Source organism: Sinocyclocheilus grahami, unplaced genomic scaffold, assembly GCF_001515645.1.
Source record: "Sinocyclocheilus grahami isolate Dianchi unplaced genomic scaffold, SAMN03320097.WGS_v1.1 scaffold1651.1, whole genome shotgun sequence".
NCBI lineage: Eukaryota > Metazoa > Chordata > Actinopteri > Cypriniformes > Cyprinidae > Sinocyclocheilus > Sinocyclocheilus grahami.
The window spans coordinates 49,607-74,359 of NW_015506830.1; the positions used below are offsets into that span (position 1 = coordinate 49,607).

General features: G+C 35.9%; 1 protein-coding gene across 4 annotated transcripts in view; it reads left to right on the forward strand.

Moving 5' to 3' along the window:
- The first annotated feature begins 593 nt into the window (after nt 1-593).
- LOC107571782 (signal transducer and activator of transcription 5B-like) overlaps nt 594-24,753 on the forward strand; it is a 41,359-nt gene continuing 17,199 nt past the window's right edge. For 2 of the 4 annotated variants that reach the window (XR_001607235.1, XM_016258149.1), the window contains exons 1-20: nt 595-751; nt 8,733-8,875; nt 9,598-9,742; nt 10,377-10,460; nt 10,590-10,797; nt 14,262-14,353; nt 14,447-14,595; nt 15,252-15,386; nt 15,543-15,707; nt 17,602-17,689; nt 17,838-17,960; nt 19,033-19,125; nt 19,234-19,437; nt 19,717-19,811; nt 21,675-21,808; nt 22,761-22,910; nt 23,102-23,162; nt 23,434-23,526; nt 23,622-23,642; nt 24,578-24,649. Coding sequence is in view for 3 of the 4 variants with exons in the window: in XM_016258149.1 (XP_016113635.1) it covers nt 8,745-8,875; nt 9,598-9,742; nt 10,377-10,460; nt 10,590-10,797; nt 14,262-14,353; nt 14,447-14,595; nt 15,252-15,386; nt 15,543-15,707; nt 17,602-17,689; nt 17,838-17,960; nt 19,033-19,125; nt 19,234-19,437; nt 19,717-19,811; nt 21,675-21,808; nt 22,761-22,910; nt 23,102-23,162; nt 23,434-23,526; nt 23,622-23,642; nt 24,578-24,649 (2,243 nt within the window). In the remaining variant the exon portion in view is untranslated. Of the gene's footprint in view, nt 752-8,732; nt 8,876-9,597; nt 9,743-10,376; nt 10,461-10,589; nt 10,798-14,261; nt 14,354-14,446; nt 14,596-15,251; nt 15,387-15,542; nt 15,708-17,601; nt 17,690-17,837; nt 17,961-19,032; nt 19,126-19,233; nt 19,438-19,716; nt 19,812-21,674; nt 21,809-22,760; nt 22,911-23,101; nt 23,163-23,433; nt 23,527-23,621; nt 23,643-24,577; nt 24,666-24,753 lie in introns of all 4 variants that reach the window. The other 2 variants (XM_016258151.1, XM_016258150.1) reach the window with 2 other exon arrangements.

Below are 24,753 nucleotides of genomic sequence, written 5' to 3' on the forward strand. Positions count from 1 at the left end.
TTAGATAGTAAATTATTTATTCCTAGGTGGATTTTCTCTCTCATTTTCTTTTTGAAGCTCATTTTCTTTATTAGCATTATTGTTTTGCAAAACATAAATACACATACAACACAGTGAAAGAGAGCAGGTTAAAATGCATATTATATAAAATTAAAAAAAATTATAATTATGTGCCACTAATGTTGATAAAGTAATTGCAATAATTAAAAATATATAATTAACTTTTAGCAAGAACTGAATGATCATTAGGACCACGTTGAGCAGAGTCAGAAAATATGCTAAGGAGTAGGCTAAGGCTTCTATGAATTTAATAAAATATGAAGCTCACAAAAGTAAGATGTTAGGTAGGAAATACTAAAGTATGAAGATAATAAAGTACCAAGGCATTCAAAATCGAAAATACTCACAAAAGTGTCAAGATAGCCTACTCCCTTTACGTATGAAGATACAATTTTGAACAAAATAAATAGGCGCTTTCTGGCACACATAAAACTGGATTTAAAAACGATGACATATCGAATGTCCTGTGTATATACAACGGGATATATGTCTAATAATATCCAGCGGGATAAAGTTTCTCATTCACCTGGTAGAAGAGCTGCATCAGGATGACCAATAGGCAACAGCTTCAGTGTCAGTGTAAAGCGAAAGTAGGTGGCCAGAAAAAAAAAAAAACAACAAACGCACACGGAAGGCGAAGACTTAACGTTATATCTCTTTAGGTGTGTTAAAGAGCTGGCGTCGAAATCAGGTAAGTTGTGTTCTAACAGCATTGTATTTTTGCTATATAAACTACGGACGGTGAGTTTATCGCGACCTGAATTTGTTTATCGCTTAATGTTGTTGTAAGGAGGAAACATGAGTTTTGTAATAGCCCACTTTCCTCTCTACTGTACACGAAAATCCGCTGTCGAGCGAAGCGAGCGACCAGAAAAACAAAACAAAACGCCATCAAAGAGCTCTCTTACGAGTAAAAAGCTCACTTTGTAATAATTTAATCTCAGTATGATTGTGAAGTCGGTTTAGCTAGGCCATTATATATAACGGTGTATGTTTTAGTTTGATAGTGAAAAATACTTAAGTGTTAAGCACCAGCGCCTAAACGAATTCACGCCCTACTTTCTGTTCCCCAAAGGCTGTATGTGGCATTGGTGTGTTAGGCTTTTTTTTGTGCACTAGAGAGTGGTCTGTTCTTTGTAAACCTTCCTCACTGTTGTTGTTGTTGTAACATTGCTTGTGTCAACTTCATACTTTGGGATGTAACACCCCCATGCTGTTATTTTACATAAATATTATATGAATACTAATGGATGGCTTTGCTGTTGCCTTTTAAAATGCACTAAAAATGCTTAGTGAAGTGTTTATTTCTGTGCAAAGTGGATTAGATTAAATAAATCAATGTTCTATCTGTCTATCATTGTTAGAGTTTTTGAGTTTCATGCTATTTGTTGATGTGTAGTTTTTGTCAGGGATGTGGACATGACCAAGAGTGCAATGCGATGATTAATTGAAATGATTCAGTTAAAGGTTAACGTAAAGTTTAATTAGGAAACAGTGATTGTATGCACACTTCTCTGCCAAACGTAAAATAGTATTTCTCTATTGTAGCCTGAAGAAATAATGAATACTTTCTCAGTTTTTAAAGGAACATGCCACTATTTTTGAAAATAGGCTCATTTTCCAACTCCCCTAGAGTTAAACAGTTGAGTTTTACTGTTTTCGAATCCATTCAGCCGATCTCCGGATCTGGCGGTAGCTCTTTTAGCTGTAGCTTAGCATAGATCATTGAATCGGATTAGACCGTTAGCATCTCGCTCGAAAATGACCAAAGAGTTTCGATATTTTTCCTATTTAAAACTTGACTCTTCTGTAGTTACATCGTGTACTAAGACCAACGGAAAATGAAAAGTTGCAATTTTCTAGGCCGACATGGCTAGGAACTATACTCTCATTCCGGCGTAATAATCAAGGAACTTTGCCGCTGTACCATGGGTGCAGCAGGCGCAATGATATTACGCAGCGCCTGAAAATAGGCTAACTTCCGTCAACATAACCAACTACACAAGCTTCAGGTTGGAAGTTACCTAGCTGGGGACTATTTTCAGGCACCGGAATGAGAGTATAGTTCCTAGCCATATCGGCCTAGAAAATCGTAACTTGTTTAACTCTAGGGGAGTTGGAAAATTAGCCTATTTTCAAAAATAGTGGAGTGTTCCTTTAAGTTGTTATTTTGTGTTATTAGTCACAGTATTTCAAGTAGTATCAACAATAATTAGATGAGTGAAAAAGGCTATGAGTTTGTTCATTTCTGTTCATTTGTTAATTTCTGCCATACGATATGACTATTATCACTGCAGTCATCCATTCAGTGAAAAGAGATAAAATAAAATGGATGAATGGTAAAGTGAATGAGTGCTCCAAGTGTCTGGGGCCAACTGCTGTCTAAGTTACGGTGTGAGGTTGGCTTGTTGTGAAAATTGCTTTGTTTCCTGAGAGAAATGCTGAGAGATTGCTTTGTTTTCCATTACACAATTAACTTTATAAGAAAGAAAATACTAATCAAACTTAAGAGATTTCAATGTGAACACAAACCCTTTGAGATTTCTCCAAAACCAAGTTATCAGAGCTTTCTCTTCCGTATTTATTTTAGATGCTTACCGTACAGTTATCCCTTTTGTATTTTTATTTTTTTTCAATATATTTTAGGACATCTAATACCAGGATGATGCTTTTACAAAACAGGACTGTGAAAAAGGCCAATTCACACTGCACCGACAGACACCAACCAATGCAGACAATCACTAAATTACAGTGTCACACTTTAGACATTCCACGACCTGACAAACACTAATTTATCATGTTCAAGCAGTGAAAACAAGCTCCAACAGGGGTTACACACTGATCAGACAAAAACCCAACAAAGTGTCTATTGCTGTCTGTCGGCGTTTGTTGTTGCTGTGTGAATTTACCTTTAAACATAAAATGTTTGAAATTAAATTTCTTCTCTGCAAATACATAAAATGGAGCATTGATCTATAAAGTCCTCCTGCAGTCACTAATTTTATCCCTTAAAACTCATCTTCGATAATCAAAATGACATTTAAAATTGTTTCCCATGAAAATAATTTCTTTAAAATGGCTTGAATATATCTCAGTACCCTTACCTCATCGGTAAACTGAAGAACACTACTAGAAACACTACACAATGGCAAGTGGCAATATAGGATTGATTCAGCCATATATATGTTTGAGCCAGAAGGAGAAGAGGAAGAGTGAATTATGCAGGGTCGCCTACAAGTTGATGTATCAGAATGATAATACATTTTATGTATTGCTCTCTACAATATTGAATGCGCAGCAGTAATTGATATCATTAGCCTTTGGCTTAACTATGTTATCAAACAGCTAGTAATGCATTGATAATGTTACACAAACCATGTTCCTGTTTTCCTGAGACAGCTAATGATATGAAATGCCCCATCAAGTTGACAGGATTGGGTACATGTTTGTGACAATAGAAAATGGGCTGTTTCAAATTGCATTTTTGAGAGTGTAGAGATTTTTGAGACTCTCCAGTTTTAAAGGGGTCATCGGATGCCCATTTTCCACAAGTTGATATGATTCTTTAGGGTCTTAATGAAAAGTCTGTAACATAGTTTGGTTAAAATTTCTCAATGGTAGTAGTGTAAAAAAACACCCCTTTTACCCTGTCAAAAACAGCTCTTTTCAGAGCAAGCAGTTTTGTAGCATTTTCCTTTAAATGTTAATGAGTTCTGCTTGCCCCGCCCCTCTCTTCCGAGCTGCTCTCTGAGGGACTGTTTACTTTAGCCGCATTCATCGTGAAACTTGCTAATTAGCACATTATTAGGAAAGGCGATTTGCAAAGATTCATTAAAAAACCTTATACTCACTTCTTCTGTAGGTGAAGCTGGATCATAGATGCATTTAGGTAGATCGGGGGCGCATTCCCTTCAAAAACAAACGTAATCCACAGCGACTTCAGCGGCTCAGATGTCGGGAGTAAATTACGACTGCTATGTTCATTATTACATACAACAACAGAACACCTCAATCGCTTAGGAGCATGGGCGTCGGAACCATTGTATGTGGGTGGGACAAAACCCACCCACTTTTTAAGACCAATGATATTGGACCCACTCACTTTTATTGTCACTAATTCAGCACATATGTTTGTTCACTTTTCAGAGCACCGTCAGTCAAATCCATTCTACTTAAGGAATGCCCTGATAAATTAAACTCCATTCCGTGTTTTAGCTACAGCCTTGACCTCCACGCTGCTGCTTCCTCAAATCCATTCTGCTTGGCTCATTCAGAGTCCATATAAATTAAACTCCATTCCATGTTTTCATTACTTGCGCTTACTGCACTCCTGCTACACAGCAAGATAAACAAAGCATCGTAGCATATCTGCCGCTCAGGTGGGTCTGGCTGTGTGCTCACATAGGCTACTGCCACTAAACAAGCTGCTATTTAACTGAATGTTCATAATTTGTTCACTTGTTGCTTTTAAAGGCATCATATATGGACCCACCCACATTTTTGTTGCTTCCGACGCACATGCTTAGGAGTCATTCTTGTCTACATCAGCTCCGGCGGTGAAACACTGGCGGACTGATGACAGCTCACTCAGTGCGGGTCTAAGGTAACTAAGACACCAGTCCAGTCTGTGCTGAAACGCTACTGTCAATCAAACTATCGTGGGAGGGGCCTGTTTTTGTGACGTCACACAGACAGGCATCTGAGATCGGCTAGATTTGAGAAAAGGGGTAAAGATTTTAGTAGATTAAAAAAAAGCACTGGGTGGATTTTTATCATTATAGAGTGGTTGTGTACACTGCCAACACACATTTCAGTTCAAACAACTTGTTAAAGTCATGGCCTAATGGTTAGAGCGTTGGACTCGTAACCCAAAGGTTGGGAATATAGGTGGGGGGAGTGAATGTACAGCTCTCTTCTCTCTTCCACCTTTAATACCACGACTGAGGTGCCCTTGAGCAAGGCACATATAGGTGGGGGGAGTGAATGTACAGCTCTCTTCTCTCTTCCACCTTTAATACCATGACTGAGGTGCCCTTGAGCAAGGCACCGATGACCCGACTGCTCCCCAGGTGCCGCAGCATAAATGGCTGCCTGCTGCTGTGTGTGCACTTAGGATGGGTTAAATGCAGAGCACTAATTCCGAGTATGGGTAACCATACTTGGCCACATGTAACGTCACTTTCACTTTATATTAATTTATTTTGGTTGCACTGTAGAAAGTGGGAACCTGATTTCTACCTGATTTAACACATAAAAACTTTTGTTTGTATGAATCAATGCATTTAGGTTGATTTAGTGATGTTAAATAATATTTTACACTTGAATTAAACCAGTTAATTTAGATGTTACAATTTTTTTAACAGTGTGCATTCTACAGAATGAAGCAATGTTTTTTACCAGACCTGTTTTTCCTGCACAGCTTCTGGTGTTCACACAATAGCAATCTAACAAACCTGATCAACACAGTGGTCAAGTTTAACGGGCTGTTGTCATCTGATATATGTCGTAAATGCATACTTTTATGCATTCACATAGGTGTGGTCTTTTTTCAAGCAATGAAGCAATGACCAGACCTGTTTTTCCTGCACAGCTTCTGGTGTTCACACAATAGCAATCTAACAAACCTGATCAACACAGTGGTCAAGTTTAACGGGCTGTTGTCATCTGATATATGTCGTAAATGCATACTTTTATGCATTCACATAGGTGTGGTCTTTTTTCACCTACGATGCACCAATCCCTTTTTCAAACATTAGTGCAGGTATACCTTTAACCTATTAGTTGGCATGGAGCAGATAAGACTGAAAAAAAATTAGGAACTGAGGAAATATTATTTGGAACAGAGGGATTCCCAATTACAGGATGAGTCATGAGCTTTAGTGAATGAAAAACGTACACCTTGTGTTATATTTATTTGTGTTTACACTTCTATCTAGTAGTCATTTAAAAGAGCTTTATTGGGCAGTGTCTTATCTTTGATTATATAAAATACCTTTGATACCTAATATTACGCCCTATGATTTTACAGCGAATTGTGTAGATTGAAACTAGTGAGTAATCTAGGGATTAATATGTTGCAGTTTACTACAGAAACACTGTCTACTTATTTCTTGTACAGTGCACTGGCTAAACTACATATTTTAAGAGAGTCTGATGAGTGTAGGTGCTTACTATGAATATTTACTAGAATGACATGGGATTACACTTCAGTTTGCCTGGTTCAATGCAGTTCCTATTGAGAAACATCCTGTTTTACTGCTAAATTGATATTTGATTAGATAAAAAAAAGCGTTAACAAAGTACAAACTATCTATTTAGATGGTTACTACTAAGCAATATCTCCTTAGTTGTATGTGTTTTCCTTATAGTTTAAAGGCTAGTTTACAAAAAGAGATATTTAAAAAATGTGTTTTTGTACATATAATGGGAGTCCAAAATTGTCTGGACCCCAGTGTTCTTCCAATTATCTATATTTCACTTGAGTATTTTCATTTATGTGTGAATTGTCTCTTTAAGTTTTAAAGGGGTCATGTGATGTTGGACATTAAAACCCATTATAAACGAGGCATTTGTTGCATCCAGTGGGGACATAATTACGGATTATAATGATTTGATAAATGTCTTTTTACGCGTTGCACTGCATAAACATAAACATAAAACCATGTCTGCATTTGTGATCGGAGAAATGACAAACAACAAGCGCTACTCTACACTGCTCAAAACTCACGTTTGAATCGTCAGTGACAAATTCTTTAAATATAAAAAACTTACTTACAGTCTATGAGTCAGAACAGCCGGCATTGTAGTCTACTCTACCGGGATCAGGAAACAGTCCTCCATAAAATGCGCTGCACACATCTGAATATTTGGGTTGAACTGTTCTGGAACAGTGTTGTAAATACAACTTAACCACTGATTTCTAGTCATGTCCTCTTTTGGAAGACTAAACAAAGTAGTTTCGCTTTCACAACAAAACAGTGTCACACACGGCGGCCTTGAGTGAGCGGAGGCCAGCTTGAGTGAGTGGCGGCGGGCGGGCTTGCGGCAACCACATGTGCCGACCCCGGGCTGTCTTCTTTATGCACCAAGAGCTTGTAACACTCCAAAGAGAAAAGAAAAATTTAAATCGCATCATATGACCCCTTTAAAGGTCTTCCCATTAAAATATTTCAAATTTTTTAATTTCTTCTTCTAAAAAAAAAAGGAGTGAGAAGTGACACAATTGTTCTGTAGTTATGGAAGACATGATCCAGCATGCTGGATCAGTTCAGTTTCACTGCTTAAATCTAACACACCATGTGTGCTTGTAGGCAACTGTACTAGACTGAACTAGAATATCATCAGTGAGTCATAACAGTGTGATCTAATTTCTGTTGATGGTATTTGTATGTAAAGTGCATTTGATTTTATTATATTTATTTTATTGTGTTTTTATTGCATTTATAATACATGAAATTAAATATGTTTAACCGCATTACATTTATTTAACACAGTTAACACATTTACCTAACTTTACATTAGGGATATGTTTCTTAATAGAAGTTTTTCCATTCTGAAAATTAACATTTTATGTTTCACTGTATATCCAAACATACAGAAATATATGTGTACACCTTACGTACAAATAAAAATAATTTCGTTTATAGTTAATTAAATGAATGGTCAGCAGCATTATCATATTAAATATGTTCTTACTTTCTCACGATGCAGCATAAAGATAAATTATGTGCTAAAATGACAATCTATGCAAGTAAACGTTTTATATTAGTGATGGTTGGGTTGTCGGGCTGTTGTTTTGTCAAGTGTGTTGTGGTATACAGTGTCTCCTGTCCCCTTATGTTGGTGAGAGATAAGTCAGGCATACTGTCTTTTCTCCCTTGTCCAAACAAAAGTCACACAGAGCATTAGTAACAAACTCTGCTCTGTTAGCCTGAAATACAGCATGGTATAAAAGGTTGGACTTTTATTTATTTATTTTATCCAACTGTCAGATGCTATTTATGAATGAGCTTTTCAAAATGACATTCATTTCGCATAGAAGAATTCAGAGTTTCAATTGAATTTGTTCAGAATAGGGAACTTGTTAAAAACTCAGTGTTTAGTTGTTTTTTTTATATAGAGATGGTATTGTGTTTTGTCCTAAATACATGCATGGATAGTTTTCTAGCTTGTATTATAGGCAAACCTAGAAAACAGCAATAGTCAATGTCCTTCTTTAAAGACGTTAATGTATAAAGAGTGTGTCATATCTGTGTGTCATAACATTTCACCCTCATGAGTGATGAAACATGAAACACATGTTTTTTGAAGAACCTTAATTTAATTATTTCCATGTAGTGAGAGTTTATAGAGACCACGTCTGTCAAGCGCCAGAAAGGACCACCATTAAAGTTGACTACATATGACTTCTTTTATTCCAAGCCTTCTGAAGCCAGACAAGTGAAATGATTTGTTCACAAAGTGAGCTAAACTGATTGATTGTTCACACAATATAAAAAAAATAGACTTTTTTTTTTAATGCTTGACTGGTATGTTCACTATTTCCTGATGTTGTATGGACAACAGCTATTGTTTAGAACAATCCCTGAAAAACTCAAATTCCAAAGAACTGAAAATGCAGTTTTTCCAGTGCAGTGGAATGTTGTGATATATATATTTTTTTATTGTTGTAGTGCTTGCACACAATGGCGCTGTGGGCGCAAATGACCCCTAAGTTACAGTACCTGCCAACTGAGACGCTGAATGAACTCTACCCAGACACATTCCCTCTGGACATCAGGCACTATCTGGCCAGCTGGATAGAGGAACAGAGATGGTATGACATCTGTCACAAATTAAATGCATGCTTTTTATTTTAACGTGAATACACTGCACAGATGGCAGTGTAGAAAAGCTTTATTCACAGCTAGCCATGATTAATTTATTCCAAAAAGAAAGTGCCTGAAAATTAGAGAAGTGAGTAGCATTAGGCATATTCCTAAATGTTTTCATACTAGCTGAAGGTAATGACTGAAAGTAGTTTGCCCAATAGCATGCAGGCATTGTACATAATCAACCAATCGTGGCGTGTGAGAAGGTGGGATCTACAGAGAACGGTCAATGCTAATACGGTTAATACATATAATGTATGAGGACTGTAGAGAGCACAGCAATAGAGGGGGAAAAAGCCAAAATCAGGACATTTTAGGCACTTTATAAGTCCTATCCAGGACATGTCAGGGAAAAAGAGGATATAGTAATCCCAATATGGCGGCCTCCATGAGGTTACCCCCTCTTTGTTACATAAAGAACTTTATTTACACTACTGATATGACTGGAGTCTTCATCTCATGTGAGAGTACATGATTTTAAACATTTCAGAAGTTCATTTCTTTAGGCGTAAAGGTTTTTCTTTAAGCTCAAATGACTAAATATGTACTGGTGACTAAGTAAAACAAATTGCAAGGCATTGTTCCATGTCAGTTTGTGACAGTTGCCAAGGATGACTCTATGCAGCAGTGCTTTAAAAATGTCATGTCTGTGTAATGTTTGATTTAGGGAGAACTTTGATGTAGACAACATGGAGCAGGAGCCTCAGGCCCGAAGGCTGTTGGATCAGATGGTGCATTTGCTGCAGGAGGTGGCCCAACACAATCCTAACGTGGTGGAGAGGGTCAAACTACAACATATCAGCCGGAACTTGGTGTGCACAACGAATATTCCTAATCCTTATGATTTTTGCTGGTTTAAAGCTAACGTAACATATAAAACCAATTAAAATAATGACTTTTAAAGCAGGGTTTTTAAAGTGAGGTGCAAGAGGTTTTATGGGGTCCATTATTGTGTAAATTTAAATGGAACTGATCAAGTTTCTTTTCGGGTTTATGTATCTAACATTTCTAAAATTAAAATATTTTAAAAAGTTATAAACCAGACAAAATGGATATTTTTTGTATTTAAAAATACAATTTGGGTTCAATACAGTTACAATATAAAAGCTCATTATTTCATTTAAATGCAACAAGAATTCTACTATGTCTATATGATCTGTGTCTATATGATCTATATGTGGGATGTTTAGGACTGTTGTTTTACTACATTGCAATAAGGATTGGTTTTTGGTTTTCAAATTAAGAGTCATTGTATATTTTCTGTTATATGACCTCATCTTGAGTTACATTTCTTGTGCATTGTGAACACATATTAATCCCTTCCATACTTTTAGATTTCTGTATTTATTACTCGTGGCAGCCTGCCATGTTGACTCATTTTGTGGCAGCGCACACTGTTTGAATTTCTGACTATTTGCTATGTAACCTCATGTAACTGCTTCTCAGAGTGTGTTCCAGCAACAACCCATGCAACTTGTGAGGACAGTTCGAGATATTCTAAGGAAAGAAAGTCATCTATTAGCACAGGCGGTATGCATAAAACCCTTTTTCTACAGTATTTTGAATTTGTTAGGAAAATACAACAGCAATCTTAACTTTATAGGTTAATGTAAATGTGCAGTATGTCATTGCTTTTGGTGTTTATGTGCTTGTTTTTAGGGTATGCACCACAACTTCACACCCTTCCAGCAAATTCCTCAGGGTCCTCTACCTACCAATGGCACCCCACAACCTGCAAGGGAGGATGGTAAGACTGATGTGGACAATCTGGTGCTCAAAGTTCTGGAAATTCAGAGCTGCCGCCAAACACTTCATCAGCTTCAAGAGGATTTGAACTGGGAAAAACAGGAAATGGAGTCGATTCAAGGTAAGAGATCTAAATCGTTTTTTTAATATCAGTAAGACTAGAGTATTACAGGGATTAACGTTCCGTCACTAGGACGGATTTCTGTCAGTTCATAAAGACAGTCACTTGCTTCATTCCTGAATGATTCAGCCGTTCGAACGAATCAATTGAATGAATGATTCAGTGATAAAATCAGTGACTTGCCGCCACCTGCTGGCGGATTTAGTTTAATTTTTAGCGTATAATTTCAGTTATTTGAATCATATTTCTGTATTCAAAATTTTATATTTAAAACATTATTCTCCACATGAATTTATGAATTTAATTGCACTCATGCCACCTCTGAGCATCATTAAATGTCTGAAAATTTACCTACAAGCCACTTTTGTGTTCTTCTGTGTACAAATTAATTTATTAATACTAATTTCATATGATTGGAAACTTATTTGTTTTATTCTACTTATTGTTTTAAATAGAAATTTTAAAAAGATTATAAACATAAATTTTTGAGTTTGACAGATGAAAATGAAGCCATTACAAAGGTAAAAAGAAAATACTCCTGTAAGTCACTTTAAGGAGTCAAATGTCACCTCGTATTAGGAAGGATAATTTTTGATTATTGATCAGAAGGTGCTCCTAAATTTTTTAATTAGGAGGACAAGCGCTCCTAATTACAAGAAGAAGAAATAAACTGCTCTTAAACTCGGTGTGTGACAGGTATGGCTGAGGAATGTTTTGACTGAAAAATTTTCAGTCAAAAGATTTTTTTTTTGCTTTAACCCCTACAATATAATAAGAAGTAGAATAAGACAAATAAGTTACCAATCATATGAGTTGAGTTATTATGTATTAATATTAGTATTAATAAATTAATTTGTACTACAGAGGTGGCACACAATAGTGGCTTGTAGGTACATTTTCGGACGTTTAATGAAGCTCAGCGGTAGCATGAGTGCAATTAAATTCATATATTCATGTGGAGATTAATGTTTTAAATATACAATTTTGAATACAGAAATATGATTTAAATGACTGAAATGATACGCTAAAATGAAACTAAATCCGCCAGCAGGTGGGGGCAAGTCACTGATTTTATCACTGAATCATTCATTCAATTGATTTGTTCGAACGGCTGAATCATTCAGGAATTAAGCAAGTGACTGTCTTTATGAACTGACGGAAATTTAATCCCTGGTATTAACTGGTGTTCATTATAAAGATGAAAATAGTCTAAATCACTGGGAAATAATCAATCCATCTGGAGTCTCACAGGGCCAAGTTTGCCTTGCTGAAAGCACTCGGTGTAAAATACATTTTCAAACCCACACTGTTTAAAAAGCATTTGTTTAATTTGCTTAAGTGCTGCTGCTGATCATTAGTTCCATATGTATAAAACACTTTTCAGTTTATAACATGTTGTTTGAATGTTTTCCTGTTTCATTGGTTCCTTCTCTTAATTATTAAGTTCAAGGTATTTGTGAACTGCTTATCATATAATACTTTTACAGTACCCATTGTTTTGTATTGCGCTTTTGGCAATACATGTTATTCCGAAGCACCTTTAAAAAGAAAAGTGTCTAAATTGCCCTCACTCAGCAAGTTTCATATAGGTGACATTAGAAAATGACTTTAGGGGAAAATGTAAACTATCTATGTACAAAGTTCCCAACCAAATGTCAGTTTATTCTGAATCTTGTAGAGCGTGTTTTCTGTGACAGTCTTAAGGAAGCAGCAACTATACAGTCCTAAACACCCCTACAACATGCACATGTACCTCTACATACAGGCCAGTCATGCTGAATGCTGTGCTCGTCAAGTTTGCATGTATGTGAATGAAAACAACTGCAGTATTACAGGCGAGGCATAAGGCCCTGTGCGGTTGCACACTTGGCACATTCCATGCAACGGTTCTGTATACATAGCTGCTTTGACACAGTTAACATAAAACTATGCAACAATGCCAGAGGGAGAAATGCAATAAGACAAGCCCTAGAGCAGCAGATGGGTAAATAGATGTTTCCGTCATGAGGGCTCCAACCTGTCTAGCCTTGATTTTGGACAAGTATTTGATGTCACAGCACATCAATGCAAAATACATTAAAAAGCATAGGCTCAAAAGTTAATTTATATGAATGATCAGTTTAACTTCTCTGTATTTATATAGTAGTCTTTGTATGAAATGTATTGAAGACAGATTAAATGTGCATATATGTGAAAGTCTCTGCACTGGAAAAACTGCAATTTCAGTTCTTTGGAATTGGAAGTGTGCGATAGCCTTCAGTATTTGCAAATATTTACAATCCATTGTATAGCTCTTGTTACTCTCAAAAATGTCATAATTTGCTCCTCCTCTAATCTTTTTAGATTAACCTGAATCATTGCTTTATCATCTTAGATTGAATTAATTAATTCATTAAATAAATATTTATTCATAATAATTCATAATTAGCCTGTTTGTCAATGCCTTTTTAAATTATCAAGATTGTGACATGCCAAAACTGAAAGTCTAATAAACAAATACTATTATATATAATATTTAATAAATTGTTAAATGTATTGTAAATAAATTGTTAATTTGTGTGTGTGTGTGTGCTTTTCCTCATAATGAGCCTATAGATAATAAAAACATAAAATTCATCACAGGAGTAACACTGTGCTGCTTATTATGATACAATGGAGACATTCGAGATATCATTGAAAAATCTGTACTGAGACATCACAACCCTAGTTCCTGCGAACTGCAAAATAAGAAGTGGCTTTTTGATTGGACAATCAGAAGGCTTCTTATGCGCTTTCTGCCCGTCAGTCATCCTAAAAGGGAAAGGAAGCAAAAGGAAAGCTAAAAGCAAATCGGACCAAAAATGACGTGAGCATCTGTAAAGGATTCATCACTGGAGTGGCTCTTGCTGACATCGCTTACAGATGTTCAGAATCACACTTAGAGTTAACCCAGTTGTGAATAATACTTAATTGAGAGACTTGTCATACTAAATTCTTTTCGACATAATTAGGCTATAATTCACTCTCTTTCAAACACTGTAAATCTATACCTATTCAGACGTGTTTACAATTAGATTATGACAGATTTATGAACGTTATGGGACAAACCCCATCCTGATGACCTATACTGACAGACCCAAACGCAATCTTCTGACTCTTTTTTTATATACCTTATGAAAAAGACACTTGTAGCAATTTTACAATATAGTAAGCAATCACCACTTGTTTTAAACTGTACTCTGTAGTAGGTGATACCCAGAGATTATTCATTTACATAAATTTGTGAACATAAAACAACGTCACGAAGAACCACAACACAAGTGAACTGTTCTTAACCACTGGACTGAGTTATCATAATCAGGGCGTTATGTAAAGGACTCTAACTTTGTAAAGGATACAGTTTCACATAATTATTTAATAGACATGCACACTGGCAAACATGCATATCAGTATATCTAATGTCATTTTTTCTTGTCTCCCTACAGGTCAAAATGAGTTGGATCCACAGCATTCAGATCAAGTCACTAGACAGAATCGCATACAGCAGCTTGAGTACAACTATTCAGTCTGTGCAAAGGTAAATGCTTAAATGTATCATAAAGAGGTCGTCACATGGAGAGAAGTGAAGAAAACTGTTTTTCATGGTTTGTTTATGTCTGTGTGTTTATAGAAGCGCATGCAGCTCCTTCAAGAGGCCGTGTGCGCTCTGGAGCTTTGCCAGTCCTGTCTTATTCTCAGAATTAAGTCTTGGAGGTGGGAACAGCACCGAGCAACCATTGGCTTGCACTTTGATGACAACCTTGGCCCTCTTCAGACATGGTGACGTATTACTGCACGGATGTTATCAACTAAATGCTTCTATTTTGTGTCTGTGCAATTCTGACCAAAAATATGTGGGTCAAATTGACCCCAATAGAAATAACACAATAAAAATAGATAGGAATTATTACATTTCTCACATATTTTATATTTGTAAGCCCCTGACAAGCTACAATAGAGGTTTCTACTAAATATTGAGTGTTTACATTAATCTGTAGTGTTTTTCATGTCAATTTTTGGCAAATTGCATGGAAACCATTGTGAGCAATTTGACCTCTAGCACAAAAGTTATTTTTGAACACAAGAGGAGAGTTAAAATATGTTGTTATCAGATCCTGTTGATTTCTTTAAAAAAAACTCAACAGGCTTGTCTTCATGGTTTGAGTGTTTGGTTTGTGCCTCTTGAATTTCAGCAGATTGACAGACAATAATTCACCACACAAAACACATTGTGTACATTGCAGCACTAACTTTGTTTATCCTTTCTGCAAGTGCACTCGTATTTGATGTACTGTGGATCATATTTTCTCCTGCTTGGACTGCTTTTATTCAATTTTCTGATGTCACGCATGTCATACAACCTTTTAGAATCTGCGCTATTTGGCCTAAATGTCTTCCACATTCTCTCTTTTTTTTTTTAACTTTTTCGGTGGCAGGTGTGAGCAGTTGCTTGGAGTAAATAGTAACCTGAGGCAGGAGCTCATGTTAGTGAAGAGAGACCATGGAGGGGTTGAGCAGTTTCACACGTTGCAGGAAAGCCTGGCACATCTGCTCCAGACTCTCATACAGAAGTATGCAGGCCTCTTTCAGATCTGAGAAAGATAAGATTGCAACGTACTTAGTCATCGTGCAATCACAACAGATGATTACGCAATCATGTGAAAAATCAGTCAGTGCTTTTTCTTCTGGCTTTTAATATTGTACTTTTTTTTGTCTTGGCAACTCAGTTCATTGGTAGTAGATAAGCAGCCTCCCCAGGTCATCAAAACCCAATCCAAGTTTTCCACCACTGTACGGTATCTGCTGGGAGAGAAGATGGCCCCTGGGAAACCTGTCCTTTTGAAGGCTCAGATTATTACTGAGGCTCAAGCGAGACAAGGTGTTGTACCCAAGTAAGCATGCTGTCTTTTTTTAAATACACACATACAAGTCTCTATTATAAGCATGTTTACGGAAAAATACATTTTATTTATTTATTTTGTTTAAATGTTATTTTTATGTGTTTTGTTTTATTTAGTTTAAAATAAATAAGTTGTTTTATTACTGTATTTGTATTGTTCTTTTTTAAATTAATTTGGTTTATTTTATAATTAATTAGAAAATAATTTTTATAATAATTTTTTAATTAAACACTTCACAATAAGGATAAAAAAAGGTGTTTTGCAATATGCATTAGGTATCTTGAATTAATTAGCAGTACCTTTACAGTATTTATTCATATAAATTATTTATAATACATGTTCATTTTTACATACACTACCACATTCAGCAAGGATGCATTAAAGGATTAGTTCACCCAAAAATTAAAATTAGCCCATAAATTACTCACCCTCAAGTCATCCTAGGTGTATATGACTTTCTTCTTTCAGACGAATCCAGTCAGAGTTATATAAAAAATTGTCTTTGATCTTTCAAGCTGTTTCATGGCACTCAGCGGGTGTTGCATGCATCAGTCCAAAAGCAGTTAAATAAAATGTGCCCATCCATAAAAAAAGTGTCTCACACGGCTGCGGGGGGTGAACAAAGGCCTTCTGTAGCGAATCGATGCGTTTTTGTAAGAAAAATATCCATATTCAAAACGTAATAATCACTTTAATCTAGTTTGCGCTCACTGTTGTACACTGGAAGCAGTTCCGGGCGGATGACCACTGAGGTGAACTAACCCTTTAAATTGATCAAAAGTGAAAGTAAAGACATTTATAATGTTACAAAAGATCTAATTCAAATGAATGTTGTTCTTTTAAACTTTTTATTCATTAAATAATCCTGAAATATATCACAATTTCCACTAAAATATTTAGTAGTGCAATTGTTTTCAACATTGATAATAATAATAATAATAATAATAAATATTTCTCAAGCACCAAATCAGCATATTAGAATGATTTCTCTACTGTCATGTGACATTGAAGGATGAAGTAATGGCTGCTGAAAATTCAGCTTTGTCATCACGGGAATAAATTAAATTTTTTAATAAATTACAATAAAAAAATGAGTAGTTTAAAATGATAATATTTTACAATATTTCTGTCATTTTAATCTATTTTTAAACTATTGAATGCTAGTATATAATAATACATTTTTAACATTTCAAGATATAAATTAATGCCTTAACTTATGAACAAACTCAAATTTACAATGAACAATAGTGTATTTGTAAATAATATTAACGTAAATTAATAAATGCTGTAAAATATTGTTCATCATTAGTTCATGATGCCTTATGCATGAACTAATATTAAAGAATTGCAACTTAATGTAAAGTCCTACCATATTATTTTATAACAAGATAGTATATATAGACAGTTTTATAGACTGTCATTCACAGATGCCAAACAACTGCAAAGTGTTTTTCACTTATTATGCACTTTCAAAGGTGATGAAAATGTGAATTTATTATCTTGTAACTGATGTCGTTTTACAATTACGTGCCAAAGAAACTGAAGGTGAACAGAAAATATGTTGCTGAAACATATTGCATGTGTGCAATATCATCTTCGATCTACAACTTAAGTGGCATTATGTTGTAATGTCACTTTTGTGCCTTTGCCGTATGTTGAAATCTGCCTCTACAAGCTGTTATACATGCCATACATTTGACAGCCTTTGTTGCTGTTCTCAGACATAAAGAGGAAGTGGAAGCACAACAAGATAAGCAAACAGAATCAGGGTTTCAGTTGAGCTGTTAACCATACAGTGGCAATACAACATTTTAGAGGTCTAACATACACTTATAAAATATGCAAATGTTTTATAATCATTCTCTCTCTGTTTTTGTCCACTTAGTGAAAATGTAGGAGAACTTATCAACAGCACGGCCATCTTAGAGCACAACACTGCAAGCAAGAACACATGTGCTACCTTTAGAAACATGGTGGGTCTTGTCACAAACAGTTCTTTGAGAGTGATGATTTTTGATTTACTGTAATATCTGTTGATTCATTGATCTCACTGTAACATTGATATTACCAGCCATATTAAGTTATACTATCATTTTAATAAGATGTTTTCTTCCTCTTCAGTCCATAAGGAAGATCAAACGAGCTGACAGGAAGGGCTCTGAGTCGGTGACGGAGGAAAAGTTCGCTTTGTTTTTTACCACAGAATTAACCATCACTGGCTGTGAGAGCCCTTATAGCATTCAGGTGGTTGCTCATCTTCTTTTACTAATGTATGTTAATGCAATGGATAATTTCAGTGTATTATCTAGTCATCAGGACACGCACTGTAATCAAATGGATTTATATTGAAAATATTAGATTCATATATCAGTCCCACCGTGATTGACTTTTTAAAATGATTTTTGCCACCCAAAGTGACTGAATTTGTGCCGATATGTACAATTTTTTTTGTTGTTTTTCAGTAAAAACCCACCTATAATCATGGTGTACTTTTGTATTTAGTGACAGTGAGAGTACAAATTCCTGTAAATATTTTTGCAAATTTTGAAATTGTGATCTTGTTCCCCTACACCAGCATAGAAATACTTATAATTCTGCTTTACTAAAAAATACAGAATTGTATTAGACACAATAGCTTGTGAAATCAAGCTTTAAGAGGACTAATATATATTATATTAATTATTGTAAATACTTTTTTAATAGTAGCCCAGCATTAAACCTCTAGAAACTTTCATTTTGTCCCACACAACTGAAACAAAAAAATAAACAAGGAAGTGAACAGGTTGCAAAGACAATGAACAAGTGTAGGCCATAAATCAATAATTTAGAGAAATCACTGGAAAATATGTAATATCACCCTCTCTGTTGCTCATTTTGGATCTTTTATTTCCTTTTAAAAATTTCTATATACACCTTGTGATGCCATGAATCAATTATTTTTTTAAATCACTTGAAAATATGAAATATTACCATTTCTGTTTCTCATATTGAAACTTTTATTAATACTTGTGTATAAACCTGACAATGTTTAAGTCCCAGTGCTCCATATGGTCATTCCATCCCTGCTCACTTTACTAAGGCAGTACAGTAACAGGACAGTTGAACATGTATTGATTTATTTGTTTGGGCTCTGAATTATGGATTTTTATCAGCTAACTCCCTCTAAGATAATTTATTTTTCCTTTTCAAATAATGCTGTTTGTGCTAAACTGCAATTGCAAAATCCTGGAGGGACTGATGCATAAAAAATTTCTATGTTGGTGTGTATGAGTGAGGTAACTAACTACAGTAACTTACCGCCTTATTCATCTTCCAGACAATCTCTCTTCCTGTGGTTGTAATTGTACATGGTAGTCAGGAAATCAATGCCATGGCGACCATCATATGGGACTGTGCCTTCTCTGAGCCTGTGAGTAACCTGGAACAACCCCATCACACGTCTTTTTCCTGTTGTCGGCCATTTTCAGTGTTTTGTAAACAAATCGACAATGTGTGCTCTGTGCTGTGATGATTTCAGAGCAGGATTCCGTTCATCGTTCCAGAGCGTGTGCCCTGGAAGCAGATGTGTGAAGCTCTTAGCAGTAAGTTCATGTCTGAAGTGCAGACGCAGCAGGGCTTGGACAGATACAACTTTCACTTTCTTGCCCAGAAGATCTTCGACCAACCAGACATATCTGAAGATTTCAGCAATATGCCAGTGTCCTGGGCTCAGTTCAACAAGGTGCCACTAACATGCATTTGTTTATGTGCATGTGTTGTCTGACAGCTGACTAGTAGATTTGTTTTTTTTCATCTTATTTATATTTATATTAGCATATTGACAGTGTTTACATACTGTTGTGTCTTTAAATTCATTGCATTTGTGCCCAATTTATCAAATTTTTCTAGGTCTCAAGACCCCTAAAAATATGTTTCTAGAGACCCTAGCATAATTTAGGTAACATTCACAGACGTGTTGGGTGGCGAATTGGTGTGAATGTTTTTTTCTGTTTTAACACAGGAAGTTCTGCCTGGTCGAAACTTCACCTTCTGGCAGTGGTTTGAAGGGGTGATGGATCTTACAAAGAAATGCCTGAGAGACTATTGGAGTGAAAAGTACAGTTACATTTCCTCAGTTTGTTTTTCACTTTAAAGGGGTCATATGATGCTATTTTAAAGATCATTATTTTGTGTATTTGGTGTAACAGAATATGTTGACATGCTTTAATGTTCAAAAAACACATTATTTTTCAAATACTGTACATTATTGTAGGTCCTCTATGCCCCGCCTCTCTCAAACATGTAGTTTTCAACAAAACCCCCTCCTTTGACAAGCGCAGTCTGCTCTGATTGGCCAGCTGACCCAGTGCATTGTGATTGGCCGAACACCACAAGCATGCGTCGGAAATGTAACACCCCTTACCATAATCGTGAGCTTCAAGCTTTCAAAGTAAATATCAAGACAGTTAATAATGTCGTTAATTTTACCATCAGTTCAAGCCCGAAAGGGCAACAAAGTCGCGTGACAGACACAGTGATAATACAGCAGTACACAAGCCGCGGTTAAGACAGCTGACGTGCTATAATTTCTGACAGGCAGTTCACTCTCCTGTGATGTGACCGTGTTCCCCTCACACACACACGACGCGTTACTCTGCGCTGTGTAAAACTCCGCATTTGAACAGTCAATAGCAAATACTTAAACGTCATAGCAAAGTCAGAATGACCTCCTCTCCTAGTGTGCTGCGTAAAACTCCGCATTTGAACAGTCAATAGCAAATACTTAAACTAATAACAAAACATACTTACAGTAGCTGATTCAGAAGCGCCAGATTGTCATAGCAAAGTCGGAATTGAAAATTTAAAAAAATTTTTTTTAGAAATAGCCTTTGTGCACAGCCAGCCTTGTACTCTTCTAGGTTCAAAAAACTGTAGTCCATAAAATGCGTTGCACAAATTTGAACATCTGGGTTGTGCTGTTCTGTTATAAATAAATCTTAACCAATGATTCCTAATTGCATCTACTTCCGTGAAATCGCATCATATGACCCCTATAAAGAGAACTAGATAGGACCAAGTGTGAAAAGTGAAGCCAAGACGTGTCGATCACCCCCAGGTGGCTGGACACAGTATAGGTCATAAACCCCGCCTTCTCAATGCAATCTAATGTGACGTGAGACAAACTAAATAATCAAATTACACTTTTTTTTTCCAAAGATGTTTTCCGTCATTTTAGGTAGTTCTTAGCATGTTCAAGTGTTTGTGTGAAAAGTGAAGCCAAGACGTGTCGATCACCCCCAGGTGGCTGGACACAGTATAGGTCATAAACCCCGCCTTCTCAATGCAATCTAATGTGACGTGAGACAAACTAAATAATCAAATTACACTTTTTTTTTTTCCAAAGATGTTTTCCGTCATTTTAGGTAGTTCTTAGCATGTTCAAGTGTTCGTTTTTCTAATAAGTTTGCTTTTAATTAGTTATTTGATGCTATAAAAACAGGGTGTGGCGTCATTGATTGTGATCTTGCGATTGGGTCTGCGGGAGTTTAGGCGGAACTTTGATACCGCGGCTCCAGAGATGGTCCTCACTGCACAACACAAGATCCAGGGGGCGTGGTTGGTTTCAGATCCAACTCCTCCCACCTTACATATACCTAAACCTACCCGTCTCCACCCCGATCCCTAAACCCACCCATCTCCACCCCTAAACCTACCAATCTCCACTCCCTAGATGTAGATCCAACCACACCCCCTGGATCTTGTGTTCTGCAGTGAGGGGCTACTGCGGCTCCACCTCACGATCACTACTGCTCAGACTCGGGCTACAAATGATGTTATTTTCGCAAGATGACAGCGGCCATACTGAGAATGTTTTGGCTTCACTTTTCTAAAGTGAAAGGAAGTGGAGACGGGTCGTCCATCTTTTTTACAGTCTATGGATAAGACTAACTAGATGTCTGCCCCTCATTGGCCCTGCAGATTGATCTTTGGCTTCATTGGAAAACAGCATCTTCATGTCATCCTGCAAAACAAACCCAACGGCACCTTTCTTTTGCGCTTTAGTGATTCCGAGATTGGTGGCATCACCATCGCCTATGTGGGTCCCACTGATAGTAAGTCTCAAAAATTCATACTAGATGATGCACTACTGTTTTAAAGTTTGGGATTGGTAAGTTTTATGTTTTTGCATAAAGCCTGTTATGCTCACCTAGGCTACATTTATTTGATCAAAAATAGAGTAGAATAGCAATAGTGTGAAATATTATTACAATTTACAGTTGGCATTAAATGATGATTCATCTATTTTCTCTGATTGTTTAGTCTGTTCAAATCCCACCACTGGAAGCTTGTGTTCATCTTCCTCCATTTTTGAGTGCAACAACCACATCTCAAATTCCAATCAAAAACCAATGCATAGAACCAAGTTCCCGCCCTACCTTTATTCATTTTCGATAGACTGTTACACTTGGATGTATGTAACAATACAGAAGAAAAAAAGAAAAAAAACGGTCACTATTTCAGTTTCATTGCAACTTTAAAAAAACTGTTTTCTTTTTTAATATATTTAAAAATTGTATTTATTCCTTTTACGGCAAAACTGAATTTTCAGCAGTCATTACTCCAGTATTCAGTGTCACACAATCCTTCAGAAATCATTCAAATATCCTGATTTTGTGCTCAAGGAACATTTCAGATTTTTATCAATATTGAAAACAGTTGTGCTGCTTAATATTTTTGTGGAAACCATGACATTTTTTCAGGATTCTTTGATGAATAGAAAGCTCAATTTTATATTGACATTTTTTTAATAATGTAAAAATACTGTCTCTTTTGAATGCTATATACAATTTTGTTTTTGTGTAACTTAAGCATTAAGGAACAAACAAAGTTAATTTCATAGAGCCTTTGGCGTAAATAAAAGACCTATTTTACCTTACAGATAAAAGTTTATTTTACCTGACAGATGTATATATGTCCATGTAATATGTAAATGAAATGTATTGATCTATTGAGGATTTGCAGTTAAATATTTGCTCTGTGTCACTGTTTTGTTTTTCTGCTCAGACGGAGGCAGGAAAATCCAGAATATCCAACCCTTCACTAAGAAGGATCTGGATTCAGCTGGCCTTGGCGACCGCATACGGGATATTAACTGTATCACTCATGTGTATCCAGATTTACCAAAGAACGAAGTATTTAAGAAATTCTTTACAGGTGTGTAACCAGATCTTTAAAAGACAATGTCTGTATACTGAGGTTTCACTAAGGGTTTTAAAAAATCAGTATATTTTAATATTTATAAAAAATGTATATATATATATATATATATATATATATATATATATATTTTGTGCTAAATATAAGAGAAACATTTAAAAAAATGATGCGTCTGTGTCCTGAAACAGTGCCTTCTCCCCCTAATCCTGATGGTTACCTACCATTCAAACTAACAACAGTAGTCAACCCGTAAGTACAGTTATTTTGCTGTAAATTTATATAATTTTCAAGACGTCAATCAAATTTACCCTCAGGTATTAATAAAGAAACCTTGACTATATTATAAACTGAAGTATAATTTTATGAACACAGAGTCGTTTTCATATGTTAAAACAACTCTGGGTATATAAAGAGAACTGTTTCTACATATAGTAATTCAAAGTCGTTTAACTGGTACTGTAATAGGCACTGACAATGTCTGTCACATATGTCATGTCTGTATTTTTTCTTTCATGTTCAGAGGAGACCAATGTTCCTCCACCGCCAGCATACCACCTGACACCCCTATGGATATTTACGGGCAATCTATGAGCAATGTCTATGGGCCAAACATGTGCGTATCGGATTAATCAAATCGTTGTTAAAGCCACAGATATACACACTGTTGTCTTTATTGGGTGGTGTAAAATACCTCTTTCCCCCCCACAGGAATCAGGGCATGTTCTCCCCGTAAGTATAATTATACTTTCGCTTTGATAAAGTTCATTCACATTCACATCCGTCTGCTCAAATGGAACAAATAGGACAAGACACTATGCCGATTATATTTCTTGATCAGAAGGCTTTATTGTAAAACAAGCCATCGATGGCTTTTGAGACAGCATCCTAACCAAAATAGAGTCTCTTGAAACACTGTTAATTGTCACATCAAGTGCACAAGACAATCTTCTACAATCGACACTCATGGTTGATTCCAGAAGTCGAACATTAGCATATGTTGCTAAGCTAACATTGCAATATTCTAAGCCCCAAAAATGAATAGCAAAATGTTGAATGAAATAGTCAATAAAAATATTATTTTATGCTTTTGAAAAAAAAGTCTCTTATGCTCACTGAGACTACATTTATTTGATAAAAAAAAAAGTTAAATCAGTAATATTGTGAAATGTTATTACAATTTAAAATAGCTGTTTAATTATTGCAATTTTAAATACAATTATTTTGATATGTGTTAAAATGTAATTTATTCCCGTGTTGGCTGAATTTTCAGCATCATTGCTCCAGTCTTCAGTGTTAATATTATTGTAAAATTATAAATGTCTTTACTGTCACTTTTGATCAATTTAATGCACACTTGCTGAATAAAAGTATTCATTTCTTTAATAAAAATAAATCTTGCTGACCCAAAACGTTTTAATGTCTTTTTATAATTAACATTTTTCTTGGCTCTGTCTGCCATCTTGAATGCTCATTTTCACTGAGCTTGTGGAGAGCATCCTGGAAGTGGCTTAACCACTGAGGGCTCATGTGATAACATAGTTTGAGTTAGCTATCTTGGTAGGCAGCTCACTAGAATTCAGTATAGAGCAATAGCATCCAAGTAAATGTTTGGCTGCAATGACTATTTAATCACTGACTGTTGTGATTCTGTTGCCCTATCCCAGACTTCCTCAGTCTACACCTCCATATATGCCAGAGCAAATGCCTGGTCAAGGACCACTCTACACATCACCCATGTGAGTCACGGCCACAGTAAGGTTTCCTGAAAATACCTAGTATATTTGATGTATCAGCATCACTTTCTGCTAACACATTCACAAATTTGTTCTTTACTAACATT